General features: G+C 39.8%; 1 protein-coding gene across 2 annotated transcripts in view; it reads right to left on the bottom strand.

Annotated features, from left to right (window-relative positions):
* The window catches only part of TTC7A (tetratricopeptide repeat domain 7A), a 192,315-nt gene that overhangs the window by 47,278 nt on the left and 125,886 nt on the right, over window positions 1-19,151 (bottom strand). For both annotated transcript variants that reach the window (XM_088147914.1, XM_088147920.1), the window contains 2 exons: window positions 11,180-11,277; window positions 8,047-8,181 (listed from right to left, as the gene is read on the bottom strand). In XM_088147914.1, coding sequence (XP_088004040.1) covers window positions 8,047-8,181; window positions 11,180-11,277 — 233 coding nt within the window. The remainder of the gene's footprint in view (window positions 1-8,046; window positions 8,182-11,179; window positions 11,278-19,151) is intronic.

Genomic DNA, 19,151 nt, shown 5'->3' with positions numbered 1-19,151 from the left:
GATAAGAAATACCTTTTCTTCCAGGACAGCCTTCTTTGGTCAGCCTGGACAAAACTAGAGCTAGACGAACAATATGACTGGTAAAGCAGTTGGCTATGTGCTGCAATTGTACATAGCAATATGTTCCTATATCATGGAGGGTGTCTGTGGCTAATGAGGAGGAATCCTGCTGCCAAGAGGGTAAAAACAACATTATGAAATAATCCTCAAGCCCTGACTGCCTTTAGGAAGATCTGTTAGTTTTGAAATCCTTTGTATTCTTAAAAATTGTATTGTATTTGCAAATAATGCCATTGTGACCTCATTTTCAGTTCTAATTCCCTGGCTTTCTTTCAGCAGTGCAATGTCTACATAAACCAGCCTCTTGAGTGTTATTAACTCCTGTCAAAAACACCAGCAATATTTACAAGGAAGGCATGTTATAAGCATCACCAGTGGAAGAAATTATTAAAGCCCTAAGTCTTGCCTTCCTTTCTCTTTTTCTGCACAATCTGAAGAGATGCAGCTATTTTTAAGTATATAAAAAGACAGAGGCATCTGCAGGATCCAGGCTTTCATCAAAACATTCATACAAAAGGGGTGGTGCTTATATTACATTAGTGCAGTGTTTCTTGACCTTGTCAGCTTTAAGATGTGTGGACTTCAACTCCCAGAATTCCCCAGCCAGCATTTCTGTGATATTATTTTCACCATTGCCTCCCTTCCTACCCTTACTCCTGCAAATGCCTCTAAAAAGAATGATAAGCTGTCCTTGTTATGAAGCACTGTATGGGAAGAATTTCTAAACTTCCCTTTCTAGAGAAGATCATCAAAAGGTTCAACTGTGCTCTGACAGTAATGGCAGGCACCAATACATCTTACTCAATGGTAAACAGGGGTGCTGAAGATTTTGCTCTTTCATACTACCAACTTAATGGGCATCTCCTAGATTAATGTACAGAAATAACTTTTTACCCACTATCTTTTAACAGTACTTAGCCAACAATGATGATCTCAAAAGCTAAGCAGGGTCAAACATGGTTAGGACTTGGATAGGAGATTGGGAAGTTTAAAAAAAATCTCAGAAGGTAACAGCAAACTACTTTAGTATTGCTGCCAAGGAAAATACATGGATGTAATGGTCTGCTTCTGACACTGTAACCTAACAATAAATGTAGTGTTAGTACTCATGATTGATGCTTCTTGTCTCAACTACCTCAAAGGGCTGACATCAGTCTTACAAGTCTCAAAGCACATCTCTCCCCTTTTGCCTTTATAGCTAGGTAGGGTCCCTTCTGAGATATTTGCCATGCCCCCATTCCTTCTGCGGACCCAGCTGCCTCCTATCTGACCATTGCCTAGTCTGTGGCTCTTCCATCTGTCTCCCAAGGTCATTCCCACAGACCATTACAATGGATGTGTTCATTAAGTCATCAAGATCTGAGCTCAAATCAAAGGAGGGTTTCATTTGCAGTTTCTTGTTGTTGAGACTCTGCCTTGGTCCCAAACTGCTGCCCATGCACGCCTGGCAACATTTCTTTTGGCATCCTTGGATTTCACGTCTGGCTTGGTTTTATTTACACATGCTGGCTTTAAGCAACATAATGGCGGTGAACTCCTCATAAACCTCAAATGTATATTTAGAAAACAAAAACCACACTTCAATGTTTTGTTTGAAAGCATGCCCACCTGCTCTGTAAAAAAAAGTAAAAGAAACCTGAGGTAGTAGATAACATCTTGGGGAGCTAGAGGGAATAGCAGAGAACAAACTTTCTAATGGATCGTTTGGTAAGCAGATCTTTTGTGACTGATGAAACTCTCTATGGCAGCCATTTTGTGGCAGTGCCATGTCCTCTGTGTTCCAAATGTGCCTCTAGGCCAAAATACTATACACATCTACAGAAAACAGCTCACTTTAGGCCTCTTTTTATATTCTTAAAAAATTAAGAAATATATTTAGATATCAATTTGAATTTAAAAAATGAAAATTATTTTATGTGGAAATGAGGCAGAACAGACCTGTGGGGGAACACAGATGAGAGTGATATGGGCTGTAAACAGATTTGCCCATCCCTAGTACTGAAGGGTTTATCTGAAACCCCCATCTTTTAAAGGCCTAAATAAAATGGGAGGGGGCAGTTTTAGCCTCCTTCAGAGAGGCATGGAAATATCTGGTGAAGCGTTAAACATGTGATCAGTGGACTTAACGCGCAGGCATAAAAAACTAGGCAGATGCATTAAAATATCTTGCTGAATTGGGAACTAAATGAGGATAACAGGAGGAATATTGCATAAGGGTATTATCATATTCAACAATCTGTTAGCAACCAACAATATAATTTTATCTACCAAAGGGGGGTGGAGGAGGAAAGAAATGGGCTGGAGACATAAGCAATTTGAAAATGTGAGTACTGAAGAGCACTTCCCAGGATTTCAGCTGCTCTGAATCTGTGTGGGCCCATAAATCCATTTGCATTGCCACAATTAAAAAAAACAACAACCAGAAGTATAACAAGATGAAATGTATGTAAACGAGAACAATAAAATATATTCATGGCAGTAAGGATTATTTAAACCCCAGCTGATGTATTTAAAGGTGGACTGATAATCAATAGAGGATGGTGCATGTGGGTGGTTTAATTTAGGTTTAATTTTAAAAATTGTTGAAAAGCCAATTTCCATCTTATTGCTTATTCTATAGAAAATAAATAAAACAGCCTGATAGAGGCAGAATTTTTCTAACAGCACAACGAAAAATGGTGGCTGATTGGTGAGAAGAAACTGACACATGTATAGCCAATAAAGAAAAAATATGGGCTCAGAAAGCAGATTATTTAAACTGACAATAAACACATGCTTCCAAGAAATTAAATTTTATGCTCCTATTAGTCATTTATTTTGCTTACTGGTGAACCAGAAACACTGTTAATCTATGGAACTAATGTACAGAAGGCTACAGAAATCAGATTAGAAGAATGAGGGACTGTCTGAAATAGGACTGTAAATCTCTACTTTGTGTATAAATATCTGACAAAAAGTTGATTCCTCCCCCCCCCTTTTTTTTGGGTATCCATATGTCAAGTATTAGATAGGAAATGAGTGGGAAGCCAGGCTACTCATATAACAACTTTGTAAATAAGCCCATAAAAGAGAAGGAGGAAGAAGAGGAGGTAAATAACTTTGGTCATAAAATCTTTGTGCTCATATTTGCAGTTCCTCATATAATGATCTCAGGCTAGAATTATCTATCCAAGAAGGTTTGTGATCCCCAGAATTAATTAATCTTACAATCCTATAGTCTGAGGAAGAAATCCTGGTAGACTAGACCAGTGTTTCTCACCCTCAGCAACTTTAAGTATGCTGGCTAGGGAATTCTGGGAGTTCAAGTCCCCACATCTTAAAGTTGCTAAGGTTGAGAAACACTGGATTAGACCAGGGAAATATATGGTTCTGCAGTTGTTGCTGAACTGCAACTTCCTTTATGCTTAACTATTGGCTAGGGTGGTAAGGTTGATGGGAATTGTAACCTAACAGCTTCTGGAGGGCCATAGGTTTTTCATGCCTTAATGAAGATCTCCCCAAGGAACAGAATGATTACAACATCCCAAGTCCAGCAGTTGCAATTCAGGATAAGTATTTAAATAAGAATATCCCCACTTGAAATACTGTGTCCAGTTCTGGGTGCCGCAATCTAAAAAGGACATTGACAAACTGGAACAAATTCAGAGAAGGGCTACCAGGATGGTGAAGGAACTGGAAACCAAGCCCTATGAGGAATGGTTAAAAGAATTGGTATGCTTAGCTTGCAGAAGAGAAGACCATGGAGAGATATGATAGCTGTCTTCGGATAGCAAAAGGGCTGTCATATAGAGGAGGAGTGGACTTGTTCTCTGTTACCCAGGAGGGCAGGCACTGAAACAGTGGATTGAAATTACAGGGAAGTAGATCCAAGTTAGATATAAGGAGGAATTTCTGATGGCAAGAACAGTCAGCCAGTGGTTACCTTGTAAAGAGGTATGTTCCCCTTCACTGAAATCTTCAAGCAGAGTATGGATAGCCATTTGTCTAAAATGCTTTAGCTAATCCTGCACTGATCAGGGGTTGGACTAGAAGAATTCTGAGATCCAGCTCTATATTTTTGTGATCCTGTTCACTCAACTGCAGATAAATTTAGATGGCCATCCTGTTTCCAACAGTGTCAGACATCTTTGCAAAGCTAACAAACAAATATGAAGATAACAATCTTTATACCACTAGCCAGACTCCAAAGGCTTTTGGTTCTTAATATCTCTACTCAGTAAGGCAAATGGCATCATTTGGGGCTATTCAGCAATGCACATCCCCCTCCCCCTCAGGCTGGAGAGATAAGGACTCAGCTGAACAGCAGACTTATTAGATCTATTGACTATAATCACTATCTCAGAATTTACAGTAACTGAATTGGAGATCAATGCAGTAGTTTCCTGAATTTCCAAATAAATCCACCAATATAGGCTGGCTATTAATTCTCCTTTACTAGAAGGCTGGGCTTATACAACAAGCTAGGTTAAACTGGCTAGTCTGAGTCAGAAATTATGATCACTTAACACACTGAATCAAACTGGTCACCTATGTTTCAGCCTAGTGTGCTGTGCAAACCTTCCCTGTCTGGTTAGGTTATTTATTATGGTTGAATATGTTATGTGAGCCCAGGAAATTGGGTAAATATCATTTATTAACTAAATCATGGATAAGCATGTTGTGTGAATACAACCAGGGTGTTGTTTGTATATGTTTAGCTTATGGTATTTTGAACCCAGGCAATTAGGTTAGTTCAGTAAATAATAGATCAGTTAAACATGGATTAGCATGTTGTGTGAAAACAACCTAACATTTTCACATTGCATGGTGGCTCCCTCTTGCCTTACCAGCCAAATGATGATCAGTCTTGGGCTCAAGAATAGCAATCCTTTTGTAAAAAAAGAAAAAAAAATCATTGCTATTTCACCATTGGGTTCTAAAAATTACAGCAAGTGCTTCATGGATGGCCTGTCCTCTGCAGAACAAATCTGCAGTAATTTTTTCAATAGTATTACTTCTGGCAGTTTTTTGTTGATGAACCATATCAACTTGCCCCTGATATACAATGAAGAGAAGCACAGCTTAGTGCTGGTTTATGTAAAACACTGATCTGGAACTCTGAATGGATTCCAAAGCAGTGTCAAGAATTATTCTCCCTGTCACTACTGAGGCAGAAACAATTGGATTTCTGTCCTGAAAAGTCAAATGGCTTTTTAAAGTGCAGGATGAACCATCTGGGATCAAAGTCCCACTGATAGCTGTTTCAGTCCTTTTTAGCCTGAAAAAAGTACAGCTGTTGATGCTAACTTTCTGCAAAAAACTATCTGGGCTTTGCTTTACCAAGAACTTTCTGTTTCCAGGTTATGAAGATAAGATTTAAAAGCAGGGAATGTTTCAGCTTTGAATCATTAGAGATGAGTAGGATATGAGAGCAGTAACTCTCTTGGACTGTTTTTCTCCAGCAAGCAACACTCAGCACTACATTGCCTCTAATCCTGGAAGCAACAATTTCTCCGAGTATCTGTCTAATTTGTGCAGCCTCTGATCCTTGTGAACTGAAGCCTCCTTCCCTACTGTATCCATTGGTGAGGAACCTCACTTGTTTCTGGAGTAGAACAGAAACAACATACTTGGGTTGTTTACTTGTTCCTTGGACACAGCAAAATCTAATAAGGACAAATTTAACTATTTGGCAGGCTGAAGAGCAGCATAAACTCCTGGAAAGTGATGTTGGCCAACCAGTGACTTACACTTTGACCAGTTTTCTCCAGAAAAATGGCAGATTCTGCCAATGTAGTTGGAGGGGCAAGTTGCAGACAAGGATTTAAGTCCTTAAACTTATAAATATCTTTGATAAATTCCACCTCATTCTTTCTTGCTCAGATTTGAAATCAGATTTCTATGGAAATTGTCAACCACAAATGAAACACTGAAAATGTTGTGCGACAGGGAAGAAATGAATATATTGCAAGATTACTGTATGCCAACATGAGAAAATGGATGTTTTCTAATAGCTCACCGTGCTATGCTGTTCTGGATTCCAGCAGCACTGCACATGGGTGGTGCACTCATTTCAATATTTCTTTAAAAGCTAATATTTAATTTGCTGCTGGAGGATGGAAGTGACTTGCTCTATTTTGCTAATTTGGAGGGAGAATGACTAGCTATTTTGCCACCTCTTTGCATATGTGCTGTGGAACATAGTGTGATCATCCACCTGGTAAGGTCTGTAAGGCTCCAAACTGTGGGCATTCAGCCAATCCAGGATTCATTTTTTCTGTGGAAGTTTTCTGTGGAATGGCCATATTTGGTAAAGCTTGAATTTAGTTAAGATTACCAGCAATGGCAAGCAGACTGGGGCATTACAATCAAGAGAAAAAGAACCCACAAAAGAATAAGTGCCACCTTACCAAACAAAACGTGGGTTACAAAAGTTTCTACAGGGTACAAGCAGCAGCCAATCATAAAAAAAACTGAATAAAATGTTAAATATGTTACACTCTCCTACTGTCCATGTTTATACAGAACAATTCCTATTTTCTGATACTTACCCTAGTAAATATTTGTTCCCATTTAGCCTTTTTCTCTTTTGTATCATGTCAATTAACTTGTAGGCTTGCAGGTGGCTGTTATGTACACCACCTTGGAAACTATAGGTACCATGTTTGTGTGTGTGTGTGTAAGTATATGTAAGTGTGTGTGTGTCTGTATGTATACGTGCCTATATAAATAAATAAAGCTATCCTGGAATGGAAAGCCACAAGATCATACAATGAAAAGGACTGAAAGGCCAACTTTATGCTCAATACCAGAAATCCAGAGCTAGAACATTTGAAGCAGAGGACCATCTAGCTTCAAGAGGGACAGCTTACCACTCTCTAGAAGTTGACTTGTTACATTGGATAATTTCTCTTAATGTTCAACTGAAGTCTCCTCTCCTGCAACTTCAACTCTGTTGATCTAATTCCACTGTCTGGATAAGCAGAGAACAATATTTGTCCCCTTCTATATGACAGCACTACAGGTATTTGATGAAGGTTTTATCTCCCATTCAGTCGTCTCTTCTCCAGATGATTACTAATGCAACCAGAACTTTTATATGCTCCATAATTTATTGTAATTTTGTTTGTGCTTTAACAGATTTTTGTCTTTATTTTAATTGCATTTAGTATACATTACTTTGAGATATTTTAATAGGAATGTAATATAGAAATATATGTTAAGAATTAAATATATCAAATATACAGATACACATAGTTCATTCAGCCTTTCCTCATAGGACTTGTTACTTAAACTGCAAACTCTGCCAGAAGAGATAGGTAATCCACAGCCTACAGACTTATTTGATATTCCTAACATTTCCAAAGGTCTCATAAAATGGCAATTTTCTGCTGTGCAATGTTTTGGCTCCCCTCCTTTAAAAAAAAAAATGAAATAAATGTTGAATTAAGCTTCTTCTAAGTTTAATGCACTTATTTGTATTTGACTCCTCACCAAACATACAGACACGCATGGAGTTAAAAGCCAATTTTTTCAGTCTTGTCCTTTGATGGTGGCAATGTGGACCTCAGATACTATACTATGGATAGGTGATCTATAGTTTGCATGTGGTCTCCAGTACCCCATCATCCGGGGATTGTGCTGCCAAATTTTGGTGGCAAAATGGCTGAATTTCCATAGTATGATCTTTCTGTGATTTCCCTCCTAAAATTAAAGCTTGAAAACCATTCCCATTCCTCCCTTTACACACTCCCAAGCCACCAAATAGGGGTGGCTTTCCTCTGAGAAGCTTCCCACTAAAATTCCACTTCTATTCATACCTCAACACCTGCCCCCCTCAAAATATGTTGAAGTCATCCAGCTACCAGATGGCTTCCTGTATCCCTCCAGAAGACTGTTCGGCAAGATTGTAGCTCTTCAAACATTGCCTACTTGCTAATACAAGTCTATGGAAAATACTCTGCAAACACAGAATCTCAGAATGAATATCACATGGAAACAACTTACCAGCCTGTAGCCAGATCTGTTCAAGAGTTGTCCACAGCTGCATAGGTCCTTGCTTTGAGGCAGTACTCTGCATAGTTATCTCTGACATGGCCTGTTCCAGTCGTGAAGCTGCAATGGAAGATGCTCGCTGGGACCCTTAAATATAGAAACACAATACTGATTAAATAAACATGCTATAATGAACCCTTTAAATAAATCCAGAATTAAGCCATTTTCTTATTATGACCAACTAAATATACATACACATGGTCAAACCTTTGAGGCTAACAGTCTAATTCAAATGATGGTCTTTGGCTAATGGAAATGTCTAAGCCAGTTTCTTATTCATGGAGATCATGGGGATCAATGGCTATTAACCTTGATGGCAGTGTGACTGCCTCTGAAGGCCATCTCCTGGGAGACTAGTGAGCTTCTTGTGCAGTTGGTTGGCCACTTGTGAGAACAGACCGCTGTTCTCCAGCAGGGCATTGCTTATGTTCTTATGAACCTTCAAATTAACAGTGACAACAAGAAGAATGACTTGGCAGCACTACAGAAAATTACTGGAGCTAACTGAGCTCTGAATGGTTTTAAAAAAATCTTCACAAGGCATTCCAACTTTGGTACCTGCAAAGATGAATTCAGAGGTTGCTGTATATTATACAAATTATTGTGTATTTGCACCAAATTCGCATCCTTTTTTTACCTTGTTGCATAATTTATTTTGGTTTTGTTTGCTGTGAGAAAAGCAAGGAACTGGGGGACCCAGCTACCAAAAATTTTATACAATGGGTCATCGTGCTTTTGAAATTTCAGCAGATACTTTCCTCATACATTAAAACCTAATTTTGCAATTGTAAAGGCTAGAGGCTTGTGGCCTTACAATTAAGACTGTAGCTCATATATCAGGGAGTAATCACACATTCTACAGGTAAAAAGTCCCAAACGCAGTTTTTAGAATTTCAAGATTGCAAATATAGGAAAGGGAACTATGCCCAGAAGCTTAGAAAGCCACTGCCAGTGAGAATAGAGGGTGCTGGATTGGAAAAATTTCACAGGCTTTTAAGAACATACATTGTGTACCCTGTATCACATTCTTTAGTCTGATAGAAATTCATCTTTTGTGAACTACCATTTCTTTTATTGTACTTAGGTAGAATGTTAAACTACTTAGGGACTACTGTTCATACACAGATATGTTTTTGTCTTATGACAAGTAGCTACTGAAGTCTAAGCCCACTAAGTATCCATTAAAGCTCAAACTCTTGTTTATTCAGCCTTCCTAGGCAAGAAAGGAAAATTCTTCAATCACATATGAAATAAGCTGAAAACATGACAACACCATCAGATGGTGGTAGGTCATCCATTAAAGGGGAAATATTGGTTTAATGTTGGACAAATTGTGCTTTACGCCCACAGTCTTGGAGGAATATGCCAGAAAATAAACAAGGGACACAGAGGATCTGGGGAACAGCAAGGCCTTCAAGTTCATCTTCCCCAGTCTTTCCCTAAGCTTCCTGGCAGCTGAAAAGCACATTCCACATGGCCTGGATGAAGAAAAGAGCCTATTCACATCTCAGTACAGCTATACTCAGGGCAACATAAGACCACTCTTCATGAATGTACATACATTTCCCTTAGTCTTATTTCAGACTTTGTAAGGACCCTAAGCTTTCAGTAGCCATCCCATCGCTAAGAAGCACATCAAGGCTTAGGTTTTTTCTGGCTTTCAACTGGCTTTCTTCTGTCATCTTAGTTTGTTATAAACTGACTTGAACAATCAAAAGGCAAGGTGTGGATTTGAAATAAAAAAAAAACCCTCCCTCTTCAGATATAACATTCAGTACCTTAACTATGTCTAGAATCATTTGCTCAGTCTGCATTTATTTGCACTACTACTTGCTTTATAGATTTCTATCCTGGCTTCATAACTCTTATAACCTTACTATGTAATATTACCTGTATGCAGTAATAATCTTGGGTACTGGAGAGATGGAGCCAACAGGAAAAAGTTAATTCCTCTTCATTGAGAAGGCAAGAGCAAAACAAAGTTGCATCCTGTTTCTTGAGAATAAATGCCATCAGTTTTGGCTCTGCCTTCTAGGGAAGAGCAGTTTTTCTCCACTTCACTGAAGTGATGCCAGCCCTCTGGTGGGGCACTTTCAAACACACTTACATCTCTGAGCACATATTAAATACTTATGTATACACTTACTTGCACAATCTCTTGATCAGAGGTCCATCAATAAATAAGGCCTTATTCAACATTTAGTAACTGCTATTTGGTCTATATGAACATGGGGTTGGATTTATGGATGTGATCATTACATGAAGATAAGCTAGAAGGTTGATTGTGCAGAGAGGATCTGTCTGACACACTTCTATACATTAATTGCACATTTTTTCCATGTCTGCAAGTTATCCAGCCACTTGAACTAGTTCAGCATTTACAGGACATTATAAAATAGACAGATATAGCCTTTAATAATACTGAACTGCAACTTCTTTATTCCTGGGTGATATGGATGAAAAAGACAGTCTTTCAGAAAATCCATGGTATAGCTGTACTTTTATTTCAACAATGTTCCTGGGAACACCATAAGAACGTACAAAGAATTCTGATGGATTAGATCTTCCTAATCCAGAATTAAGCCCCATAACAGCCAAAGAACTACCTATAAACATCTCAGGAGATGAGTATTTACCAAGCAACCTTCAGGCATATTGCCTATGGCAATAAAGCCATATAGAACCATCATATGCAACTGATACAACTCATAGCATCTATAATGTCTGGCAATTATGAGGCTTGTAGTCCAACATGTTTGGAGTGTATCACGTTTTCCTAAGTCCTAAGTCATATATTGCTATTTTCAGACAATTCTATCCACAGAAATGCTGGTATGTGGTTGTGTCAAGCCCTTCAAGGCTGGCACACTCAGGAAAGAACTACTTGGATTTATGGAAAAGTCTTTATCGCTAGTAGGGTAACAGAATCTTGAAATAAATGTATTCCTCATAATATATTACTGGGGAACAAGACATTTGCATGGAAGAATGCATGAAATCCAAAGAAAATAGTTGAAGTCTATTTATATGTGATTGTCCATATTGGATTTAGGCCACCAGAATTCACCTCTTTTGTTTGTCTTACCGGAATCATTATCATGGGCATCAGGAAGAGTAAGATACATGTTATTATTCTTCTTGGCTGCTACTGTCTCAGTCAAACTGTTTGCTCTTTCTGAATCACTGGAAAAGAAGAACAACAGGATAAATATGTTAATTATAGCTTACTGAAAATGCAGGGTATATGCAAGAGCCAGCATGCTGCAGTAGATGAGGGGTTGGACTAGGACTGGGGAGACCCAGGTTCTAGCCTACCTTCAACCATGAGGACTCAGTGGGTGACTTTGGGCCAGTTACTTTCTCTCAGTCCAATCTACTTCACAGAGTTGTTGTGGGGAAAAGTAAGAAGAAGAAATGCTTTGGGGGGAAAGGTGGAATAGAAATTTGAATAACAATAATAATCAGTCCTAGAAAATGAGCACCAATCAACCTTGAAAGCTGAAATGTGGGCACATATGACATAGTGATGACCAAAAAAGTACTGAGGCAGGCAGAATTTCTGTCAAAAAGGCAGGAATTTGTTGTGTCACAAGCCATACTGTGTGAAAATTTTGATAAAGCAAACTGCCAAGGCAGGATGATGCCAGTGGTAATCAATGCACTCGGAGTAATTTGGCACATTTGAGTAAAGCATGGTTTACTGCTGCTGAAAATCTGGCTCTTTGCTTCTTTCCTACCTGCGCAGTGGGGAAAGTGTGATCTCTTCCTACTGTAGAGAGTTTTGTTCTTCTTCACCGCAATGAGGAAAGCTGTTGGAAGTCAAAATTGTACTAGCCATCACTGGCTCAATCTGTTCCTTCTCTCAGCACATAGAGATATATAACTAACTATGGGTTGTGTCTGGTCTCTGCCGCAGAATGTTTTTCTTTAGTATGTTTTATTATTCTTATCATTTTTCTTTGTATATGATGTTTTAACCCCTGTCAGCTGCCCAGAGTTGCCTGGTGAGTGGGCACCCCTATCATCCTCATCCACCAAATTGTTTCCTTCATGGTGCAAAACAGAGAATGGATCACCTGGTATCCTACTTTCCATCTGAATTCTGCTGCTGTTATGTACATAAAAGGGTTAAGGCTGGAAGAACCAAAGATTACTCCCTCTCTGGGACTGTCCATGCTAATTACCCACAGTATTGTTTCCCAAGGCTCTGACAAGTTCTGTCCTTTTGCTATATAGGTAGATATACTGTAGAGAATGTAAATTGTGGTTATTAAGTCCTCTGCTCTTTTTATCTGTTTCCTGTTGTTCATCTGTCTCTCTCTCTCTGCTTTTTCACTGCCTTTTGTCCCCTGTTGTCAGCTAATTCTTTGTACATTTGCTGATGTTTAATAAATAAACATCAAGCTATATTTTTGCTAGCTGAACTGAGCAGTGTGCGTGCTTGCTCTGATCTGGATATAGGGATTGATTGTAAGTGGGCTGGCTGCAAACTAAACTGGAAATTACCCCCAGTATTTTTTCACCAGCTAAGTAGTGCTGCATGAGGCTTTTGAGAGCAGCAGAAAGAGCAGCCATTCCTAGAATGGAAATCCAGTATCTGCTCAGAATCAGAATAAAAAATTAAGATTTGTTTATATGACTAAAGGAGAAAAAAAACCCCCTGGGATACTGCTTCTTCTATTAATAAATAAAATTCTAGGAGATATTTTAAGTATCAAGTTGGTATGTTTGCACTGATAGGCAATGTTTATTTAGTGAATCTGTATCCTATTATTTTCATCAAAGAGGTTGAGCTGGCATTCACTTCTTTTTTTCCCACTCTTCCCCATTTTTTCCACACAACAACTCTGTGAAGGTAAAAGAAAGAGTAACTCTAATAGTAATAATAGTAATGTTAGCAAGATTTTTAGACATATACATGTAAACATGCTACGATGCAAAATCATCATTGAGAATGTTCTTTTTAAATAAAAAAACCAAGCAAGCCTTAAACAAGCACCACATCAGCAGATCTAGCAGGCTGGATCCACAAACTCTGTAATACCTGAGTATGACTAAATCTGAATCTAGTGTATTAAAGCATCTTCATAGTGGCTTCTGGAAAGAGAAGTGAGAAAGGCCATCTACAGTATACTCCCCATTGGAGTGTAACTAGCCATATGTGGACTTATATGAGTCAATCTTAAACATATGTGTATTTGTGTATGTAGTGGCAGGAAGAGATACTCCCTGAAATAATCTGAAACAAGGTCATTTAGAGCTTTAAACATCAAAACTTGCTCCTTGAACTGAGCCCCAAAATGAAATACTGTTGGAACTAGTGCAGTTATGATATATATGACACAGCTCAAGCCTGCGTAACAGCACAAATAAAGGTCCTGAGTGCATTACTGTAATCCAGCCTTGTTTAACCTGCTCCATCTGCCTTCTTTCAGAAAACAACCGAGGACACCCCTGTTAACCCAGGCATTTGTAAGATAACCGTGATTCCAGGACCAGATGGTCTTTTAGATTGCCTGCTACTTTGCTTTTCTGTTCTTTTAAAATGAAATTGAATTTAGTGTTGGTATGTATCATTTCTAAGCATGGCTGGCTTATTGTGATGGTTTTGCTTAAGATTATTGTTATCATTTGCTTGTGAACCACTCCTGATTCCTCTGGGAGGAAGAACTGTATAGAAATAAAATCTGTCAATCAGTTAATACTACTAATGAATAATGTATTGGATTTCAAGCCCCATAATCCACCCTGAAGAGCTCCCACCTGGGGAAAGCTACTGTCATCACAAGGGCATGAGTGAATGCTGATATCTGCTCTCTTCCATTTCTCTTCACTGCTACTCAATATCAATAAATAATCAATAGAGAATGTCATTATTGTGCGCTATTAAATATGAATGCTTGTCCCCAAATAGTCGTATTGTACTTTATTATTCTTTGACATGAACAGGCAACATCAAGGAGAGAGAACAACAAGCCACCTCTGCTAGTATGCCAGCTGGTGTATTTCGCCAGAAAAACATGTTGAAGAGCTGTTTCTATGGGCACTTGAAAGTGTCCTGATATCCCTGTCTAGCTATAGCACAGCCAGGGGTAAAAGAGACAGGATTTCTTTTCTTCTCTCTCTCTCTCTCTCTCTTTCTCTGTCTGAGTGCAAGGATCCAGTAAGATTTGTGCTCTCAGCAGAATATGCCTGGCAGCTGGGAGTGACTTCAGATTAGTTCTGGTCTGTCCATTTGTCTTGATCTGCAATCCTGCAAAGCTGTAATGAATTCTAAATGGTGACCATTAGTTAGAATAGCTTGCAGGTTTATCTGTTGAATGGGACAGCATTGGGAAGACAGTCCTGTCTTTGCTCTGGAATGGGGGATGGTGCCTGGGATCCTGCACTTGCCATTTTCCAAACAAGGCTTGGTTACCATGTTGGTTATTTCCCAAGCTCTGGTTCTTACAGACTTGGCTAGTTATATGATACTGCCTCCCTACTCATTTCCAAGTGATATAAATTTTCATTGCTTACTCATGGATGCTTAATAGTTTCAACAAATTTCAGGTCTCTTACTCATTTAGATTTAGATTTAGGCAGGAATCCTGGACCTACTAACATGCTTGTAAATCCACTGGTTATATGATACTGCCTCCCTTCTCATTTCCAAGTGATATAATCTTTGAATGCTTGCTCATGGATGCTTAATGGTTTCTACAAATTTCAGCTCTCTTACTCAGGCACCTATATTTAGATTTAGGCAGGAATCCTGGACCTACTAACATGCTTGTAAATCCACTCCAGGATTTACAAGTATGTAAGTGGGTATAGTGCAGAAATACAACCTTCTTTTTTTCCTCATTCTAAGTACAGGAGATGGAATAATGGATTTAAACTACAGGAAGGCAGATTCTGATTGAACTTCATAAAAAAGAGCAGCCAGGCAGTAGAGTCTATTATCCAGAGAGGGGGCAGACACCCTTTGTTGGATGTGTTCAAATGGCAGCTAGACAATAAGGATGCTTTAATCTGGATTCCTGCATGCAATAGGGTATTGCACTTGATGGCCCAAATGGCCTCTTCCACCTCTATGAAATAACAACAACATTAACTATATCATCATCATACATTGTTTAAGAACAATATTTTTACATTGAATTGCTGCTCTTACTCAGGTATTTATTTATTTATTTATTTATTTAAAAGATTTCTATAGCGGCCTATCTCACATGTGACTTTGCATGGGTTGCAAGGGTTAAAAACACAGAAAAACCCATACTATACAACCCCAGGTGCCCAAGGATAGACAATAACCCCACGTATTTGGGGGGGGAGAGCACATCAATAATAACAGAGCCATCTAACCACCTGACCCAAATGCCTGTGGAAACAGCCAGATCTTCAAAGCCTTGCAAAAGGCTAACAGGATTGGGGCCATTCAGATCTCTAGGTGGATGCAGGTGCTGTCACTGAGAAAGCATGATTCTGGGGTCCAACAAGATGGCATTGTTTGTTAGAAAGGACCTAGAGCATGCCCTCTCTACTAACTCTGGTTGGGTGAGCAGAAACAATGAAAAGGCAGTCCTGCAAGTTGTTGTTGTTGTTGTTGTTCAGTCGTTAAGTCGTGTCCGACTCTTCGTGACCCCATGAACCATATTGCACCAGGCCTTCCTGTCCTTCACTGCCTCCCTGAGTTTGCTCAGTTTCATGGTCATTGCTTCAGTGATGCTATCTAACCATCTCATCCTCTGCCGTCCTCTTCTCCTTTTGCCTTCAATCTTTCCCAGCATCAGGGTCTTTTCCAAAGACTCCTCTCTTCGCATTAGGTGACCAAAGTATCTGAGCTTGAGCTTCATTATCAGTCCTTCCAATGAGCAGTCAGGGTTGATTTCCTTTAAGATTGACTGGTTTGACCTCCTAGCAGTCCAGGGGACTCTTAAGAGTCTTCTCCAGCACCACAGTTCAAAGGCATCAATTCTTCGGCACTCAGCCTTCTTTATGGTCCAGCTCTCACAGCCATACATTACTACTGGAAAAACCATAGCTTTGACTATGCGGATCTTTGTCAGCAAGGTGACGTCTCTGCTTTTTAATATGCTATCTAGGTTTGCCATAGCTTTCCTCCCAAGGAGCAAGCGTCTTTTAATTTCATGGCTGCAGTCTCCGTCTGCGGTGATCTTGGAGCCCAAATAAATGAAGTCTGTTACTGCTTCCATTTCTACCCCTTCTATTTGCCAGGAATTGATGGGTCCAGATGCCATGATCTTAGTTTTTTTAATGTTGAGTTTCAAGCCAGCTTTTGCACTCTCCTCTTTCACCCTCATCAAGAGGCTCTTTAGTTCTTCTTCACTTTCTGCCATTAGGGTGGTATCATCTGCATATCTGAGGTTATTGATGATTCTCCCTGCAATCTTAATTCTGGCTTGTGATTCTTCCAGCCTGGCATTTCTCATGATGTACTCTGCATATAGGTTAAATAAGCAGGGTGACAGTATACAGCCTTGTCGTACTCCTTTCCCTATTTTGAACCAATCGGTTGTTCCGTGACTGGTTCTAACTGTTGCTTCTTGGCCCGCATATAGATTTCTCAGGAGACAGGTAAGATGGTCTGGTACCCCCATCTCTTTAAGAATTTGCCACAGTTTGTTGTGATCCACACAATCGAAGGCTTTTGCATAGTCAATGAAGCAGAAGTAGATGTTTTTCTGGAACTCTCGTGCTTTCTCCATGATCCAGTGAATGTTGGTGATTTGATCTCTAGTTCCTCTGCCTCTTCAAAACCCAGCTTGTACATCCGGTAGTTCTCGGTTCACGTACTGCTGAAGCCTAGCTTGTAGGATTTTGAGCATAACCTTGCTAGCATGTGAAATGAGTGCAATTGTGCGATAGTTTGAGCATTCTTTGGCATTGCCCTTCTTTGGAATTGGAACGTAAACTGACCTTTTCCAATCCCGTGGCCACTGTTGCGTTTTCCAAACTTGCTGGCATATTGAGTGCAGCACTTTAACACCATCATCTTTTAGTATTTTAAATAACTCAGCTGGAATACTGTCATCTCCACTAGCTTTGTTGTTAGCAATGCTTCCTAAGGCCCACTTGACTTCACTCTCTAGGATGTCTGGCTCAAGGTCAGTGACCACACCAGCATGGACATCAGGGACATTAAGATCTTTCTTGTATAGTTCTTCTGTGTATTCTTGCCACCTCTTCTTAATCTCTTCTGCTTCTGTTAGGTCCCTGCCTTTTTTGTCCTTTATCATGCCCATCTTTGCACTAAATGTTCCTTTGATATCTCCAATTTTCTTGAAGAGATCTCTAGTCTTCCCCATTCTATTGTTTTCCTCAATTTCTTTGCATTGTTCATTTAAGAAGGCCTTCTTATCTCTCCTTGCTATTCTCTGGAAATCTGCATTCAGTTGGTTATATCTTTCCCTTTTGCCCTTGCTTTTCGCATTCCTTCTTTCCACAGCTATTTGTAAAGCCTCATCAGACAGCCATTTTGCTTTCTTGCATTTCTTTTTCTTTGGGATGGTTTTAGTTGCTGCCTCCTGTACAATGTTACGGACCTCCGTCCATAGTTCTTCAGGCACTCTGTCTACCAAATCTAATCCTCTAAATCTATTCATCACCTTCACTGTGTACTCACAAGGAATATGATCTAAGTCATACCTGAGTGGTCTAGTGGTTTTCCCTACATTCTTCAATTTAAGCCTAAATTTTGCAGTAAGAAGCTCATGATCTGAGCCACAGTCAGCTCCTGGTCTTGTTTTTGCTGTCTGTATAGAGCTTCTCCATCTTTGACTGCAAAGTATGTAATCAATCTGGTTTCGGTATTGACCATCTGGTGATGTCCATGTGTAGAGTCGTCTCTTGTGTTGTTGGAAAAGAGTGTTTGCTATGACCAGCTTGTTCTCTTGACAGAAGTCTATTAGCCTTTGCCCTGCTTCATTTTGTACTCCAAGGCCAAACTTGCGTGTTATTCCGATTACTCCTTGACTTCCTACTTTAGCATTCCAATCCCCTATGATGAAAAGGACATCTTTTTTTGGTGCTAGTTCTAGAAGGTGTTGTAGGTCTTCATAGAAACGGTCAACTTCAGCTTCTTCGGCATCAGTGGTTGGGGCATAGACTTGGATGACTGTGATGTTGAATGGTTTGCCTTGGATACGCACTGAGATCATTCTGTCGTTTTTGAGGTTGTACCCTATTATTGCCTTTCCCACTCTCTTATTGACTATGAGTCCATTTCTTCTAAGGGTATCTTGCCCACAGTAGTAGATATAATGGTCACCTGAATTAAATTCACCCATTCCCGTCCATTTCAATTCGCTGATTCCCAAGATGTCGACGTTCAATCTTGTCATCTCATGTTTGACCACATCCAGCTTGCCTTGGTTCATAGATCTTACATTCCAGGTACCTATACAATATTGTTCTTTACAGCATTGGACCTTCTTTTCGCTTCCAGATACATCCACAGCTGAACGTCCTTTCGGCTTTGGCCCAGCCGCTTCACTCTTTCTGGAGCTACTTGGAAATGCCCTCCACTCTTCCCCAGTAGCATATTGGACACCTTCTGACCTGAGGGGCTCAACTTCCGGTGTCATATCTTTTAGCCTTTTAACATTGTCCATGGGCTTTTCTTGGCAAGGATACTGGAGTGGGTTGCCATTTCCTTCTCCAGTGGACCACATTTTGTCAGAACTCTCTGTCATGACCTGTCCATTTTGGGTGGCCCTGCACGGTATAGCTCATGGCTTCACTGAGTTACGCAAGCCCCTTCACCACGACAAGGCAGTGATCCATGAAGGGAAGTCCTGCAAGTAGCCTGGCCCTATGCCATCTTGGGCTTTATAGATGATCATCAGCGCCTTGCAAAGTAGCCTTGAAAATGCTTACACAAGCTAATAACCCACAATAATATCTACTAGCCCACTGGCCCACATATACAGTTCCCAATTTAAGACCTAAAAAGAATGCTTGTTTTTTGGAAAGCTTTCTTCTTTGATCATCTGATGGCAGAGATAGCCCCAGGACTTTGAGAATCTTGTACCAGACACACTTGTGGCTGC

The sequence above is a fragment of the Python bivittatus genome, unplaced genomic scaffold (genome assembly GCF_059951505.1).
Source record: "Python bivittatus isolate LINGU-HERP-01145 unplaced genomic scaffold, Pbiv_v1 ctg000020_np1212, whole genome shotgun sequence".
NCBI lineage: Eukaryota > Metazoa > Chordata > Lepidosauria > Squamata > Pythonidae > Python > Python bivittatus.
Note: the sequence above shows the minus strand (reverse complement) of the source record. Positions and strands in the feature narration are given on the sequence as shown.